Source organism: Artibeus jamaicensis, unplaced genomic scaffold (genome assembly GCF_021234435.1).
Source record: "Artibeus jamaicensis isolate MK-2021 breed Jamaican fruit bat unplaced genomic scaffold, CSHL_Jam_final contig_548, whole genome shotgun sequence".
NCBI lineage: Eukaryota > Metazoa > Chordata > Mammalia > Chiroptera > Phyllostomidae > Artibeus > Artibeus jamaicensis.
Window position 1 is genome coordinate 22391845 of NW_026521883.1, and position 13422 is coordinate 22405266.

The following is a 13422-nucleotide window of genomic DNA, read 5'->3' on the forward strand; positions in this document are numbered from 1 at the left end:
ACAGCTTCTGAGGGGGGAAGTGAGGGGGTGGAGGGACTGAGCAAAAAAAAAAAAGGAAAGGACTCGTGGACATGGACAACAGTGTAGTGATTGCTGGGGGTAGGAGGGCATAAGGGGACTAAATAGTAATGGAAAAATAAAATAAAGGTCAATAAAAATTTAAAAAGCAAAAAAACCAAAAATAAAAAATATGGTTTGGAAATGTGGGAAGAAAAGAGGAAAGTTTCCTCTCCTCTTCTCGAAGCCTGTCAAATAGAAGGCATTTCAGTCAGTGATTGTTGAATGGCCGAAAGACTGACTGGCATCCGGAACAAACAAAATTCTTTTGGGTCCTACATGGATACAGGTTAGTGGCAGCCTGTCCTGTGAGTTCCAGGACGTTGAGCCTTCCTGGAACCCCTCTGAGGGGAGGTCCTCAGCGCGGCCTCCAGTGCCTCCTGTGGGAGCACCGGCCGGACGGTGACACCTGGACTCCCCCAGCACTTTCAGTTGCTGGTAAAATCTCCACACAGACTGAGTTTAGGAACACATCCCGACTTATGTAGAGCATCCAGTCAAGTTACAACATCTTCATGGGTTTAAGTAAAGTGCTTATTTTTCAGGTGGCCTTTTCAGAGACATTGAACTTTCCTCCAAATTGTCAGACATCTGGAATTCTTGTTGACATCAAAGTTAGAATGTGCATCCATGACAGAACTCAATCAAAAAGAAAACCAATTTGTGTATATATGCTCTCTAAATTCCAAAGTGTTCCTACTGGGTAGTGAAGTCTTGAGTACTTGCTTTCCCCTAAAGAACTAAGACTCACAAAGAACTCAGTGTCTTTGGTAAACATGTTTATAGCAAAGCAGGTGAGATTAAGATCCTATTATCTGTTGATGAGCTTGCGCCCCGGGCCAGGGACCGGTGATTCATTGGCCTTTCTGGACCCCTGGACTAACATGCCTTATTTTTCATAAGTCCGACCAAGTGATATTATATTTTAAAGGAGAAAGAATATTTTATGCTGGCAAAGGTTCACTTGAAAGGCAGGGCTGAAAATATATAAAAACAAATTAGAGAGGTTTTTTATTGTATTTGTTACATTTAAATATAAACTTGCCATTCTCCCTGGAAAGAAGAATTTGTTCTATTTTTTTAATTTGAACAAATAATGTAAAGTCACTATTTAAACTACTGTTAGCTTTTTTATCTCAAAGTAGCTAAATGGCGTTGTTGCTCATGTGGGAATGGAAATTAGCTTTTGGCATGAGCTGCTTTAATTGAAATCAGTTTGTGGGTTGAGTTCCAATGCTGCCTGACAGATGACATCATTTCCTGTGCTTTTCCCATTCCTCTCTGTTTTGCTAAGATAGGATGAAGCTAAGTTTAACTTCAAATTTTAAAGCAGCTATACACCTTTTCCTGACCTACTTAGAATACTATCCAAATTTTTCACCAAATCATTTCTTTTGTGTACTTGAAGATAATTTTTTAGTTAAAAAGCATTTTGGCTGAGACGTTTTAATAGAATCATAGGAACCTAAAAATAACAGTTTGTTTTCATCAGTTTCCTGGGTTTCTTGAATTCTATAACAATTCTCCAACAAAGGAATTATTTTTGCTTTCGTACATGGAGAAATGAAGATACAAATGTATTTAATAGCAACCCACTTGGGGCTGCGTAAGTGCTTAGAACACAAAGGGCGAATTCTCAGCCTTAACTTTTGAGCCTGTCTCTTGATATCACTATCAGGTAGTATGATTTACATAAATAGATGTTAATTTAGTAAAGTTTTATAGAGCATCTACAAATAGGCAAGGGCTACTCTGAGCACTTGTGAGGATATAGTTAATAATCTTGATGCTTCCCACTCTCAAGAAGCTTTTAGACAAATGGGCTGAGGATAGGAGAAATAACTTTAAAAAATAGGTTTGGATATATGATATACATTTCCAAAGAGATGTATGAAGTACTCTGGAGTCAGAGGAAAGAGGGCTCATATCTAGAGGGAGGTGAGAACAAAAATCAGAAAAGATTGAAGAGAAAAAGACATTTGCAATGGGTCTTGGAGATAGTAGGATTTCAGTATTTGGGGAGGACTGTGTCTGTTTTATGTTGGGGGTTGGGAGTTAAAAGAGACAAAAAGGTTAAAGAGGAGAGTCCACAAAGAGACCAGCAGAAACAAAGTGCCTGGCATTTTGTGCAGCACGTAGTAGGCACTCAGAAACATCGGTTGAATGAATGAATGACTGATGAAGTAGATTGGGGACTGAGTCATAGGACATATTAGGAGTTTGCAAAGGAGCTCTCAAAGGCCCATGGGCCCCCCTGAGGGGGGCTTTGAATCCTGAGAGATGGAGCTTGTTCTTCATACAGGAGGGGTAGCGAAGCTTTGATGGTGTTTCAGTATGTGTGATGCAAGGGTGCATCGCTTTCTACTTGACTTAACTCTTTGGTGCTCTGGGAGGGTCTAATCAGTATTGAGTTCTGGCACCTTCCTTTTCCTGTTGTCATGGTGAGGTTTGTGTAGCTCTTTGTGGAAACGTCCCTTTCTTCCTGATGTCACCAGCCACTCTTTGGTACTGTGCTGAGCATCCTAACAAGGGGTGCCGAAGAAGGTGGCTGCTGGAGGAGTCTGCTCTCTGCTCCTGGGAGGAGACTTGGCCTCCGGGCTCCAGGAAGCCTGAGCAGAGGAGTAAACATAAGCAGCTGAGTTTTGGTCTGCACAGAAGAAGAGATTCTCTCCTTATGAAAAATTATGGAGCCTTTTCCTCTAGGAATTTACTGCCACAGCTTGGAGGACAGGGCAGAGTAAGCCAAACCTTCCATGCCCGGTCCTGGCCTCCTTGTAGAGAGATGTGTCAACGAGGATTAATGATGAGTTCAGTCAAGCCTCAGTCTTCTCCAAGGGGGGTAGTTACTAGTTCTGCAGGACTAAGGGACAGCCTAGGATTTTGAAAGTGTTCTTATGCCTGAATTACTGACATAGACTCAGCCTAAACAATAGAGAAGCGAGAGCCCATGCCTTGCTGTCACCCTCAACAATAGGTGTCTTGTACCCAAGCTCCTTCTAGGGTCTCCTTGTTTCCGGTCTGCCTGTCTGCCTGTGGTCTTTCTGTCCTGGGCCCTAAAGCCCCCACTTCTGTAGGTGACAATGTGATAAATGATGAATTTCAAACACTGCAGGTCTTACTTGCTTTAAGGTTGCTGTTGAAACAAGCAGCTCTCTCTGAGCCAAGTCTGGCCATCTCCACTGTTAGGCAGTCTTTCACTAAGTGCTGTCCTAGGGCTTTTCCCCTTCTTTTTTTTTTTTTAAATTTTATTTTTTATTGATTATGCCATTACATTTGCTCTATTCCCCCCTCCCTTCCCCTCCACCCTGCATACCCCTCCCCCACCATTTCCCCCTTTAGTTCATGAACATGTGTCTCAAATTCTTTAGATTCTATATTTCCCCTACTATTCTTACCCTCCCCCCTATCTATTTTCTATCTACTGTCTATGCTATTTATTCTCTGTACCTTCTCCCCCACTATCCTCCTCCCACTCCCCTGTTGCTAACCCTCCCTGTGATCTTCATTTCTATGGTTCTGCTCCTGATCTAGCTATCCTCTTAGTTTGCTTTTGTTTTAGGTGTGGTTCTTAATAACTGTGAGTTTGCTGTCCTTTCACTGTTCATCTTTTTTATCTTCTTTTTCTTAGGTAAGTCCCTTTAACATTTCATATAGGAAGGGCTTGGTGATGATGAACTCCTTGAATTTGACCTTATCTGAGAAGCACTTTATCTGTCCTTCCATTCTAAATGAAAGTTTTGCTGGGTAGAGCAATCTTGGTTGTAGATCTTTGGTTTTCATGACTTGGAATACCTCTGTCCAGCCCCTTCTTGCCTATAAGGTCTCTTTTGAGAAATCAGCTGACAGTCTGATGGGAACTCCTTTGTAGGTGACTGTCCCCTTAGCTCTTGCTGCTTCTAGGATTCTCTCCTTCATTTTAATCTTGGCTAATGTAATTATGATGTGCCTTGGCGTGTTCCTTCCCAGGTCCAACTTCCTCGGGACTCTCCGAGCTTCCTGGATCTCTCGGAAGTCTATTTCCTTTGCCATCTTGGGGAAATTCTCCTTTATTATTTGTTCAAATAATTTTTCAACTGGTGGTTGTGCCTTTCCCCCTTCTGGTACCCCTATAATTCAGATGTTGGAACGTTTAAAGATGTCCTGGAGGTTCCCAAGCTTCTCCTCATTTTTCTGAATTCTTATTTCTTCATTCCTTTCTGCTTGATCATCTTTTTCTTCTGTCTGGTCCTCTCCCTTGATTTGAGTCCCAATTTTCTTTCCATCACTATTGGTATCTTTTGTATCAGCATTCATTTCAATTAATTTAGCTTCCATATGTTTCTCTAATTTGTGACTAAAATCCACCAGTTCTGTAAGGATCTTTATAACCAGTGTTTTGAACTGTGCATCTGAAAGACTGGCTATTTCTTCATCACTTAGGTCTATCGGTTCTGGGGCTCTGAGTTGTTCTAGAGCCATTTTTGGTTTATTCGTGCTGTTTAGTGAGCGGAGCGAAGCCTTAGTTGTTTACCAGGACGGGCGACCCAGGTCGCTGGTTTGTGACGCTGTGTGTGGGGGCGGGGTCAGAGAGGGAGCGCATCCAGTCACTCAAACGCCTCGGGCTTGCTTATCCGATCCTAATTTTGCGAGCCTGCTGCACCTCGCGGGTTTCCCTTCTCACTGGTTTCTCCGCATGTAAATGCGCGCAACTGAGCGACCCACCGCGCCTATTCCCTGTGCGCTCCGGCAGCCAGCTCGCTGGCGATCAGCCCTCGGTTGCCTGCGCGCCCCGCGCACCGCCCCGGGAATTTTTTCTTGCTAACCTGCTCTGCTTCTGGCCTCGCTCCTCCTACCGGTCCAGCCGAGTATCTAGTTGTCCTTTGGACTCCGTATTGTCGATTTTCCGTGTGGCTTGGTTGTGACTGCTGTTAAAAATAGTTGTTCTTAGATTTGGTTGTGCACAGAGGCGAGGTGGACCCTCCACCTACTTCTCCATCTTGGCGGAGGGCTTTTCCCCTTCTTTTTTGCTGCCACCAAAATGTCTTTTAACAAAGATCCTTGGAATCTGGCACTCCGACTGTTCTCCTGGGCACCTATCTGGGATTCTAAATCTTTTAATAGAAAAATTATCGTCATGCTAATCTTGTCTCATATGGTTACTCAAAAACACTACTTTCTGGGTATAAATTACAGAAATGATACTGAGTGATAAATTCTGCTACATCTGGGAAGTCATTTAGCATGATTAGAGTGAATATCAAAGAAACAATTACACTGTAAATCATTTTATACACACAAAAGATAACATGTTTAGCATTTCAATTAAGTCACTTGTGAATAAATGTATGAATCTTGATAAATCATTTTATTTTCTCTTTAAATTGCTACAGATCAACTCGTGTACTGTTGCAGTCTATGTACTTAAATTGCAAAATTAATTATTCTTTTTTTTCTTTTTCCTTTTCAAGTCCAACACTGTAATATTCGCTGTATGAATGGAGGTAGCTGCAGTGATGATCACTGTATATGCCAGAAGGGATACATAGGGACTCACTGTGGACAACGTAAGTAAAGCATAGTAATAATGTTCTAGATGTTGGTCTGTGTAGACAAATATGTACACAGATGTGTAGACCAAAAGAATACAGAGATAAGTACTGCTGAATTTTATTTGATGACCTGGGAGCCGATATTTTTAGAGATGTCCAGAGACTCTTACAGGTGAATGGGTCACTTACTCAACACAGTGAGCACCAGATTTATGACAGGAACATTGGGAATGGGCTGTTTGATTCATTTTCCTTTTATTTATCTTCACCACCCCACTTAGCTCATCTTTCTGATTTACAATCACCACTGAGGGGGCAGAATTGTTCATTCCATTTGTGTACCTTCCATTTGATCACTGAACATCTCCACCTGAATTTTCAACAATCATCTCAAATAAAGTATTTCAAAAATCATTCTCATCTTCTCCTCAAACATGTCCTTTCTCCTGATTAATGGTATCTGCATCTCTCTAGTTTTCCAGTCTTGATTCCGCTACTGTAGTAGGTAGGATACGTATGGTGTTCAGTTAGTTGGTTCATTGATGAGTACTGTTCACTGAGTGTTTGTTCTCTATTGGTCCCTGTGCTTTGCAGAAGCCCCAAATTTCTTTTTAAAGGCTTATTTTTTATTACATGAAGATAAATATATATACCCTGCAGAAAATTTGGAAAAGTTAAAAATATAAAAAATATAATTATCTATAACTTCAGCATTTCAGATATTACCTTCTAGTCTTTTAATGCATATTTGGTATGTGAGATCGTATCCTTTGCATACTATTTCTTACTAGTTTTTCACTCAGCATTTTACTAGAAGTATGTTCTACGTTATTAAGCATTTTAAAATACATTTTAGTGGTCGCATAGACTCCATTATATGGATGTTGTACTGTTATTTAATGGATTCTTAGGGATGAGCATTTATGCATATTCTTTCCAGTTTTTTGCCATTGTATATATGTATAGTTGGTATGATTAATAATGCTATTAAAAATAAACCAGAAATAATGCGCTCATGATGCCCACGCACTGCAGTGACTGAGTGCTGTGCCGCTCACTGGAGCGGCCCGGAGAAGAGAAAAGGCAGGACGGCCTACCCAGTGCATGAGACCAGCTGAGCCTCGAGGGTCAGTTAGGGGCACACTTGTTAGATGACGGAAGATGGGCCTTCTACGTAGATGAACAGGGGCCAGAGTTGAATGTAGCAGGTGGTTGGTGTTGGTAGAGCTTCAGGGCAAAGGGAAGTGATGGGAAGAGAGGTCAGGACAGAACGGAAGTCATGGGCCAGGTTTCGAGGGTCTTTATGCATACCCTATTTTTGTCCAAAGTTGAGCCAGGGAAGGGGAGCGAGATAACGACAACCAATGGCTAGAACAATAACGTTCATCTATTGAGTTATGTACTGTATACTTCCACTATGCTAAGCACATTTTCAAACTCTTCGCATGTATCAACTCATTTACAGTAACAACAGCCCTTTGAGTTCCAGGCCTTTAGTACCTTCTAACAGTTGAGGAAACTGGGGCACTGGGACTTTAGTAACTTGTCTAAGGCTCCCCAGGAAGTAACTGGCAAAGCTGGAATTCAAAACCAAGCAGTCCGACTTCACAGCCCATGTGTTTGTTCAATGCTATGAAACACTGCTCGTACAGTTAACAAAGGCTTACAGTGAGAAAGATCACTGGGGCTGGAGTGTGGAGGTTGCACTGGAGGGGAAGGAGCAGGAAGAGGGAAGGTTATTATCATGACCATGGCTAGAAAGAAGGCTGACTGGGAATGGTTTCAAAGGTGTTTTGGGAAAAAGGATCAGAAGGAGCTGCTATGCATCTCCTCTACTCCCTTTGGTGTCCCCAAGAGAGTTTAGCCCAAAGCCTAACACACAGCAGGTATTGCAGCTGGAGGCTGTTGGCCAACCAAGCTCCTTAGAGTGGCTTCTCTTGGAGGGATATCTGAGTGGCTCAACTGCGTGACTGCCACGTGGGTATCAGCAAAATGCATGGGGCTGTATGAAGGAGGAATGAACTTAAATGGAGGTATTAGGGAAGTCTCATGGAGGAGTGAGATTTGAGCTGGGCTTTGAAGAGCAGGTGGGACTGGCACATTTGATGGGGAAGAACCTACCACCTATGGAAAATGATGCCAAGGGTGAAGCCATGCGTGAAGGTGTTGCAGGAAATTGTAGAGAGAGAGAGCTGTTCCAGGTGTGGGCTTTCAGTTCCTACTTTATGCATCTTTGACATGTAAAAATGTCTCTCAAGCATCTCTGGACTTATTTCACCAATAGTTTCCATAGATTCTGTTATAACCCTCATTGGGTCTCCAGGATGGTGTGTACATTTCTGAATGTCAGTATTGTTGTTTTGTCAGTAAACGACTGCTAGTAAACAACAAATGATGGTCAGTAAACAACTCCTGTGTGACTTTAACATGTCATCTTTCTGTAGGGTGACAGCAGAGGGTCCAAAGCTTCCCTTCTGGAAATTAAACATAAATCTTAAACAAAAGACTCAGCTTGCTAATATACAGTTTCCATTCAGTTATGTCTTTTTTAAAAGATTAAAGATTTTTTCCAGTTACAGTTGACTTACAGTATTGTATTAGTTTCAAGTACAACAATGATTACACATTTGCATAACTTACGAAGTGATTCCCAGGACAAGTCCAGGACCTGTCTCACCCCACACGGAGTTGTGCAGTGTGATCGACTGTGCTCCCCAGGCTGCACTTCACATCCCCATGACTGTTTCTGTAGTTCGCAATTCCTGTGTTTTAATCCCTTCCCTGCTTTCAGCCATCCCCTCAGTTCCTCTCCCATCCGGCAGCCATCACAGTGTTCCCTGTATCTGTGAGTTCAGGGACGCCCTTCATAAACCACCACTTTAGATGCAGAACTGAAAGCATTGCTCATATGCTTCCCGGATTGAAATTGTCAGTGAGAACACAGATGCAGACCCACCTATTCCAGGCGGTGTTACTTTAAGAGTCTTGGAGGGACTTTGGAGGAGCTGGGACTGTAGGGTAACTGTTGGAAACACATACCAGGGTGGTTATTTAGATTTTTTACATCCTTTTAGGGGACTGTTCATGTTATTTCAGCAGCATCCCCTCACAGGGAAAGGTGCTCAGCTTCTCCCTCCTTGTTTTACAGCTGTCTGTGAAAGTGGCTGTCTCAACGGAGGCAGGTGCGTGGCTCCAAACCGATGTGCATGCACGTATGGCTTTACTGGACCCCAGTGCGAAAGAGGTGAGTTTCACGAATGAATCAGTGCAGAGAGGTTCCGGAGGCTGAGGCTGTTATTGGTGCAGAGCCTCGTTGGGTTCGTGCGGCTACTTCAGGACTTTTGCTGAACTTTGAGGGGCTGTCTGAATTGTCACTGGGAAGGTTCCCAGGATGACAAGACAGTGGTCTTAAATCTATGTGTGTTATCCAGTAGTTCTTTCCAGTGGACTCTGGGACTCAGTAGTGAGCATGTGCACAAGTACCTGTTGGCATCAAGATAAAAGAAGGAGACTTTTCCATAAGGGTAATGATTGAGCTCGTTATTATCCTAGTCAATTAGAGAAATGGCTCCAAACAAAACATCTGTATGGAAAGGGAAAACTTTAGAGTGAAGAAAAACATACTAAAGATCTGTTAGGACCCATTGGAGGCCGTGGTGGCACACAGGCTCCGCATTCAAAATTCCCGGTAGAAATACGGAGCAGCGGCTGCTGCCACCGGTGCGGCTCGTCCGGCTCTGGCTGCGGCCTCCCGAGACGTGCCCCTGCCCTCCCTCTGGCATTTGAGAAGGGAGCCCACATGATAACACGCTTTAATCTGAATGTGGATTTTCTGTGTTTGAGTCTAGTGCTTACTGCTGCTCCCAATTAAAACAAATGTTCTGCCTAGAAATGCAATACGACCCTGAGATGTGCAGAGTACGCAGTGTGTGTGGGTGTCCGCCCCGCCCTCAGAGGTAGGGCTTTTCCGATCGTCTCGTCTCCACTTTCTCAGCTGTTTACTCATCGTTCCTCATTTTATAGTGAAGGCTTAGAAGGTTCGTTTCACACAAAACTGCAAAAATACTCACGAAAATTATTCATTGAAAAATACTCATACACCTTTTAAATTGTGATCATTGCTTTTACACAATGTTATACAAGGACCTTTTTATTCTGAGATGGAAAGTAAAGATTCAGTAGTAGATGGTGAATCTATGTTATTTAAAAACAAAGAGCAGAAGGTGGTATGTGAGGAATTATTCTGTTTTTAATTTTATAAGTTTGTTTAAATTCAGTTATTTGATGATAAAGCAGCAGTACATATTTTAGCAAGTAACTCTAGGTCAATTACTATGATCATTGCGTCTGTGTGGTACTGATGTGTGATGGATGCACCATGGACTCTTGGCCTTTACACTGCACTTGCAGTCCTTTCGATCATGTTGGAGTTCTTTCTTAAAACTGTTTCTCTTTACAGCTCACACAGATGCATTTTTATTAACTTGGAGCTAATGGTGTCCAGAGTAATAAAGACAAATATTTCCATTAGGTAGTATCAGTCTGTGGCCTTATTATTTACTCAGTGAAGATGCTGTAAGATTTAAATGGTTTAGATTAAAATTATTAATGTATACCTTGAGACATGATGTGTGAAAATAATTTCAAGACAATACTAGGTTCAATTTGTTTTAGAAAAATCACCAATTAGATGAAATTATAGGCTATTTTACATCTAATGAAGTGATTAATAATTTGCTGCAAAGGATATTGATGCCCACAGTTTAGATATTGATGATAACACAATAAAAAATAAAGAAGGCATGGTATTTAAATGCTTCCATGGTTATTTCTTTGAAGACTTGATTTTTGACCAAAATGAAGAAATGATATGAATGGGTTAAGTTACTAAACTAGTTAAAACTAGCATATTACTCAAGGGTTTCTTCACCTTCTGGAATGTCTTTAAATGCTTCCCTTCTGAAATTTGCGCTGAGGTATAAATATATGTTGGTCCTGTAGAATCTTCACAGCGTCTAAATAAAATTGATCCCTAAATGGCAAGTTTTCAGGTGTTTGCAGTAGTTGAGGTGGGGGAACAGGAAGCAGGCTCTCTCTAATCTTCACCTTCTGCCCGTTCCACCCATGAACAGTCCCAGACCTTCAACGGCAGAGGTGATACATAAGTACAGTTTCTTCAGCACATGGGTGAGGGGAGTCTTTTGGGTTTTCTAAAATCGTATTTCTCGTTATAGAATCTCCACTGTTTTCTGCTCTTGTGAGAGTCATTTGATTACTTCTTTAAAGAATTAGAGGCAATATATCCTTTTACCCAAATGTGTGTTTGTGATTTCAAGAGTCATTAATAAAAATGTAGGACTGAGTCAGGACAAATACATCCAAAAGCGTAGGGAAGGGGTTCAGTGTGGCTTCGGATGGTCAGTTAGTACGCTGATTGCCTTGTTTATCACCTTGACTAGTTTATTATGTTAACTCCCTAGGCTAGTTGTAGTATGTTTTAATTGAGAGGTGACTTTTCATTTTTAAAAATGAACTTTTGGAAGGCTTTCTTATTTCCTGGTGCTCCTTCTGCATTCTTCCTTGGCGCTGTCTCCACACCCCTTTTTATAGGACGTGCCACATGGTGCTAAAACAGCAGGGGTGTTTCTGGGCTTCTGCCCTAGAGGAGAGGAAGCCCCTCCATGGCATCTGCGGTTTCATCATTCCAACTCCCCTCCATGGCATCTGTGGTTTCATCATTCCAACTCCTGCACTGAGCTCAATGCCTGATGCATAATAGTACCTGGCCAAATGTGGCTTGAACTGGACTTAACCTTTAAGTACCAGAGAATCTGGAGATAGGACGATCGGATATGAATGAGAATCTCCTGGGAGTAGTTGCTGTTTGCTCACTTGTGACAGTCCTGGATATTTTTCATTCGTTTTGCTTTGGAGGTGCTTACAGTCTTGATGCCTAATTGAATTCAGCCCCATCTTTCACAACTATGATATTTTAGGGCCACAAGACTATCATTTTTCTGTTGGCAAGGATGCAGCAAAGAAGGTGTGTTTTGACCCAAACTGAATGGCAAGAAACAAACAAACAAGTAACCAACAGGCAACTTCCTGCCATGTTGTAATGCACATGGAAAGCAACACTTAAAATGTCAGTTACTGGTACTGCTCAGAATAAGCAGCTTTGTTCTTGAGAAATCTTGGATATACCTGTGATTATCTCAAAGAGCTGATACAAGTGTAGAATACCCTTTGGGGATGATACTGGCCAGATCTGGCTCCCTTTAAGCCAATAAATGAATGTTAATCCACAAACACAGTGGTTTGGTTTGTGATGGAGATGAGTAGTGAATCCAAGCTTGAATTATGAATTATAATTCCTTATAATTTTCATTCAACAAATACAATCAAGTTATGAAATAAATTTGTCTTACTTGCAGCTTTTAGCCAGTAAAATAAGTATACTTAGAAAATTTCTTGGCTAATCAGTCTCATCAGGCAGGTGACAATAACATTTCCTATCTTACTAGGTGACAATAACATTATTTCCTATCTTACTACCCTCAGAGGAAGAAAAGCAAAGGCTGGGTGACAATAACATTATTTCCTATCTTACTACCCTCAGAGGAAGAAAAGCAAAGGCTCATGACTTGTTTGGCTTGCCGTGTTTACTTTTTACAAAGTGAATGTCTATACCTTTAGTTACATTCTTCAGTTTGCCACAGTCTCCACCACTTTCTATTATGATAGATACGTCCTGCCTACTTAATGTATTTAGCTTGCTTGTTAGCCCTTGCTTCTTAGCCCTTGAGTTTCCCACTGCCTGCCATGTTTCCTATTGAAGATTGAATCTCTTGTGTTTCCTTTTATACCCTAAGTTTCTTCCATTGCTCTTCCTCTTATAATTATTTTCTATAAATTTACACGTACAGTGTTCCTGACTGCTCCCTCCTTTCCCCACTATCCACAGACCATTTTTATCTTCTTTCTGCTTGGGCCTTGTGCGACCAGTAAAACTGTTCATTGCCTAAACTCAGGGGTGCATTAGGTTAGCATTCGTTGTTAGTATTTAAATGAGTTCAGTGCCTGTTTTGGTAATGGCAACACAAGCTAGTTGTGTATTACCATAGTTACTATCAACAAGACTATGCGGAATCACACTTTCTCTTGCCATCTTGCTTCAGAATGCAGACCATTTAAAATCTTGTTAAATTCTCTTACATAGTGCATGATGTGTGTGGATGAGACATCTCAAGGTAATGAAAAAAGGGAGAATGAGGGAGATAGACCTGAACTTGGAGATGGGGAGGGATAATGATGGATAAGCTTGGGGAAGAAGAGAATAAAAGAAGGACATTGGGAAAACAGAGAGAGAACCAAGGGAACCAGGAGCGTGCTGAGCTAAAGAGACTAAAGGCAAGAAGGGGTTCAAGAAATAGCTTGGCAATTGTTCGACTCTTCAAAGGGTCAAGAAAGAATAAAAACCTCAAAGAGGCCCTTTGATGTAGTAACAGGTGATGTGTACTGGATACTTGGGCTGTGTCAGGCAGTGTGCTGAACTCTCCGCTTTGGTGATTTGCAACAACTTTATGAGGAAAGTCCTATAATGAGTCACACTTTATAGAGGTGTAAACAGGGGCAGAGGGAGGTCAGATAGCTTGTTCAAGGTCAGACAGCTTATAAATAGTGCACAACCAAAGGCTGGACCCTGCCAGTTTGGCTCATAAGCCTGTATGTGGAATCACTGTGCTATCCTTGCATTTCACTGGGAAGGGGTCATAGTAACTGCAGAGAGTTTTCTGAACAAGTAGAAGAAACCTAGAACTGTGAGTTTTAAAGTGGA

General features: G+C 41.7%; 1 protein-coding gene across 1 annotated transcript in view; it reads left to right on the top strand.

Moving 5' to 3' along the window:
• Positions 1-13422, top strand: part of FBN1 (fibrillin 1) — a 228301-nt gene that overhangs the window by 41028 nt on the left and 173851 nt on the right. Inside the window, exons 4-5 of the mRNA XM_037156471.2 lie at positions 5505-5600; positions 8734-8829. Of these exons, the coding sequence (XP_037012366.2) occupies positions 5505-5600; positions 8734-8829 (192 nt within the window). The remainder of the gene's footprint in view (positions 1-5504; positions 5601-8733; positions 8830-13422) is intronic.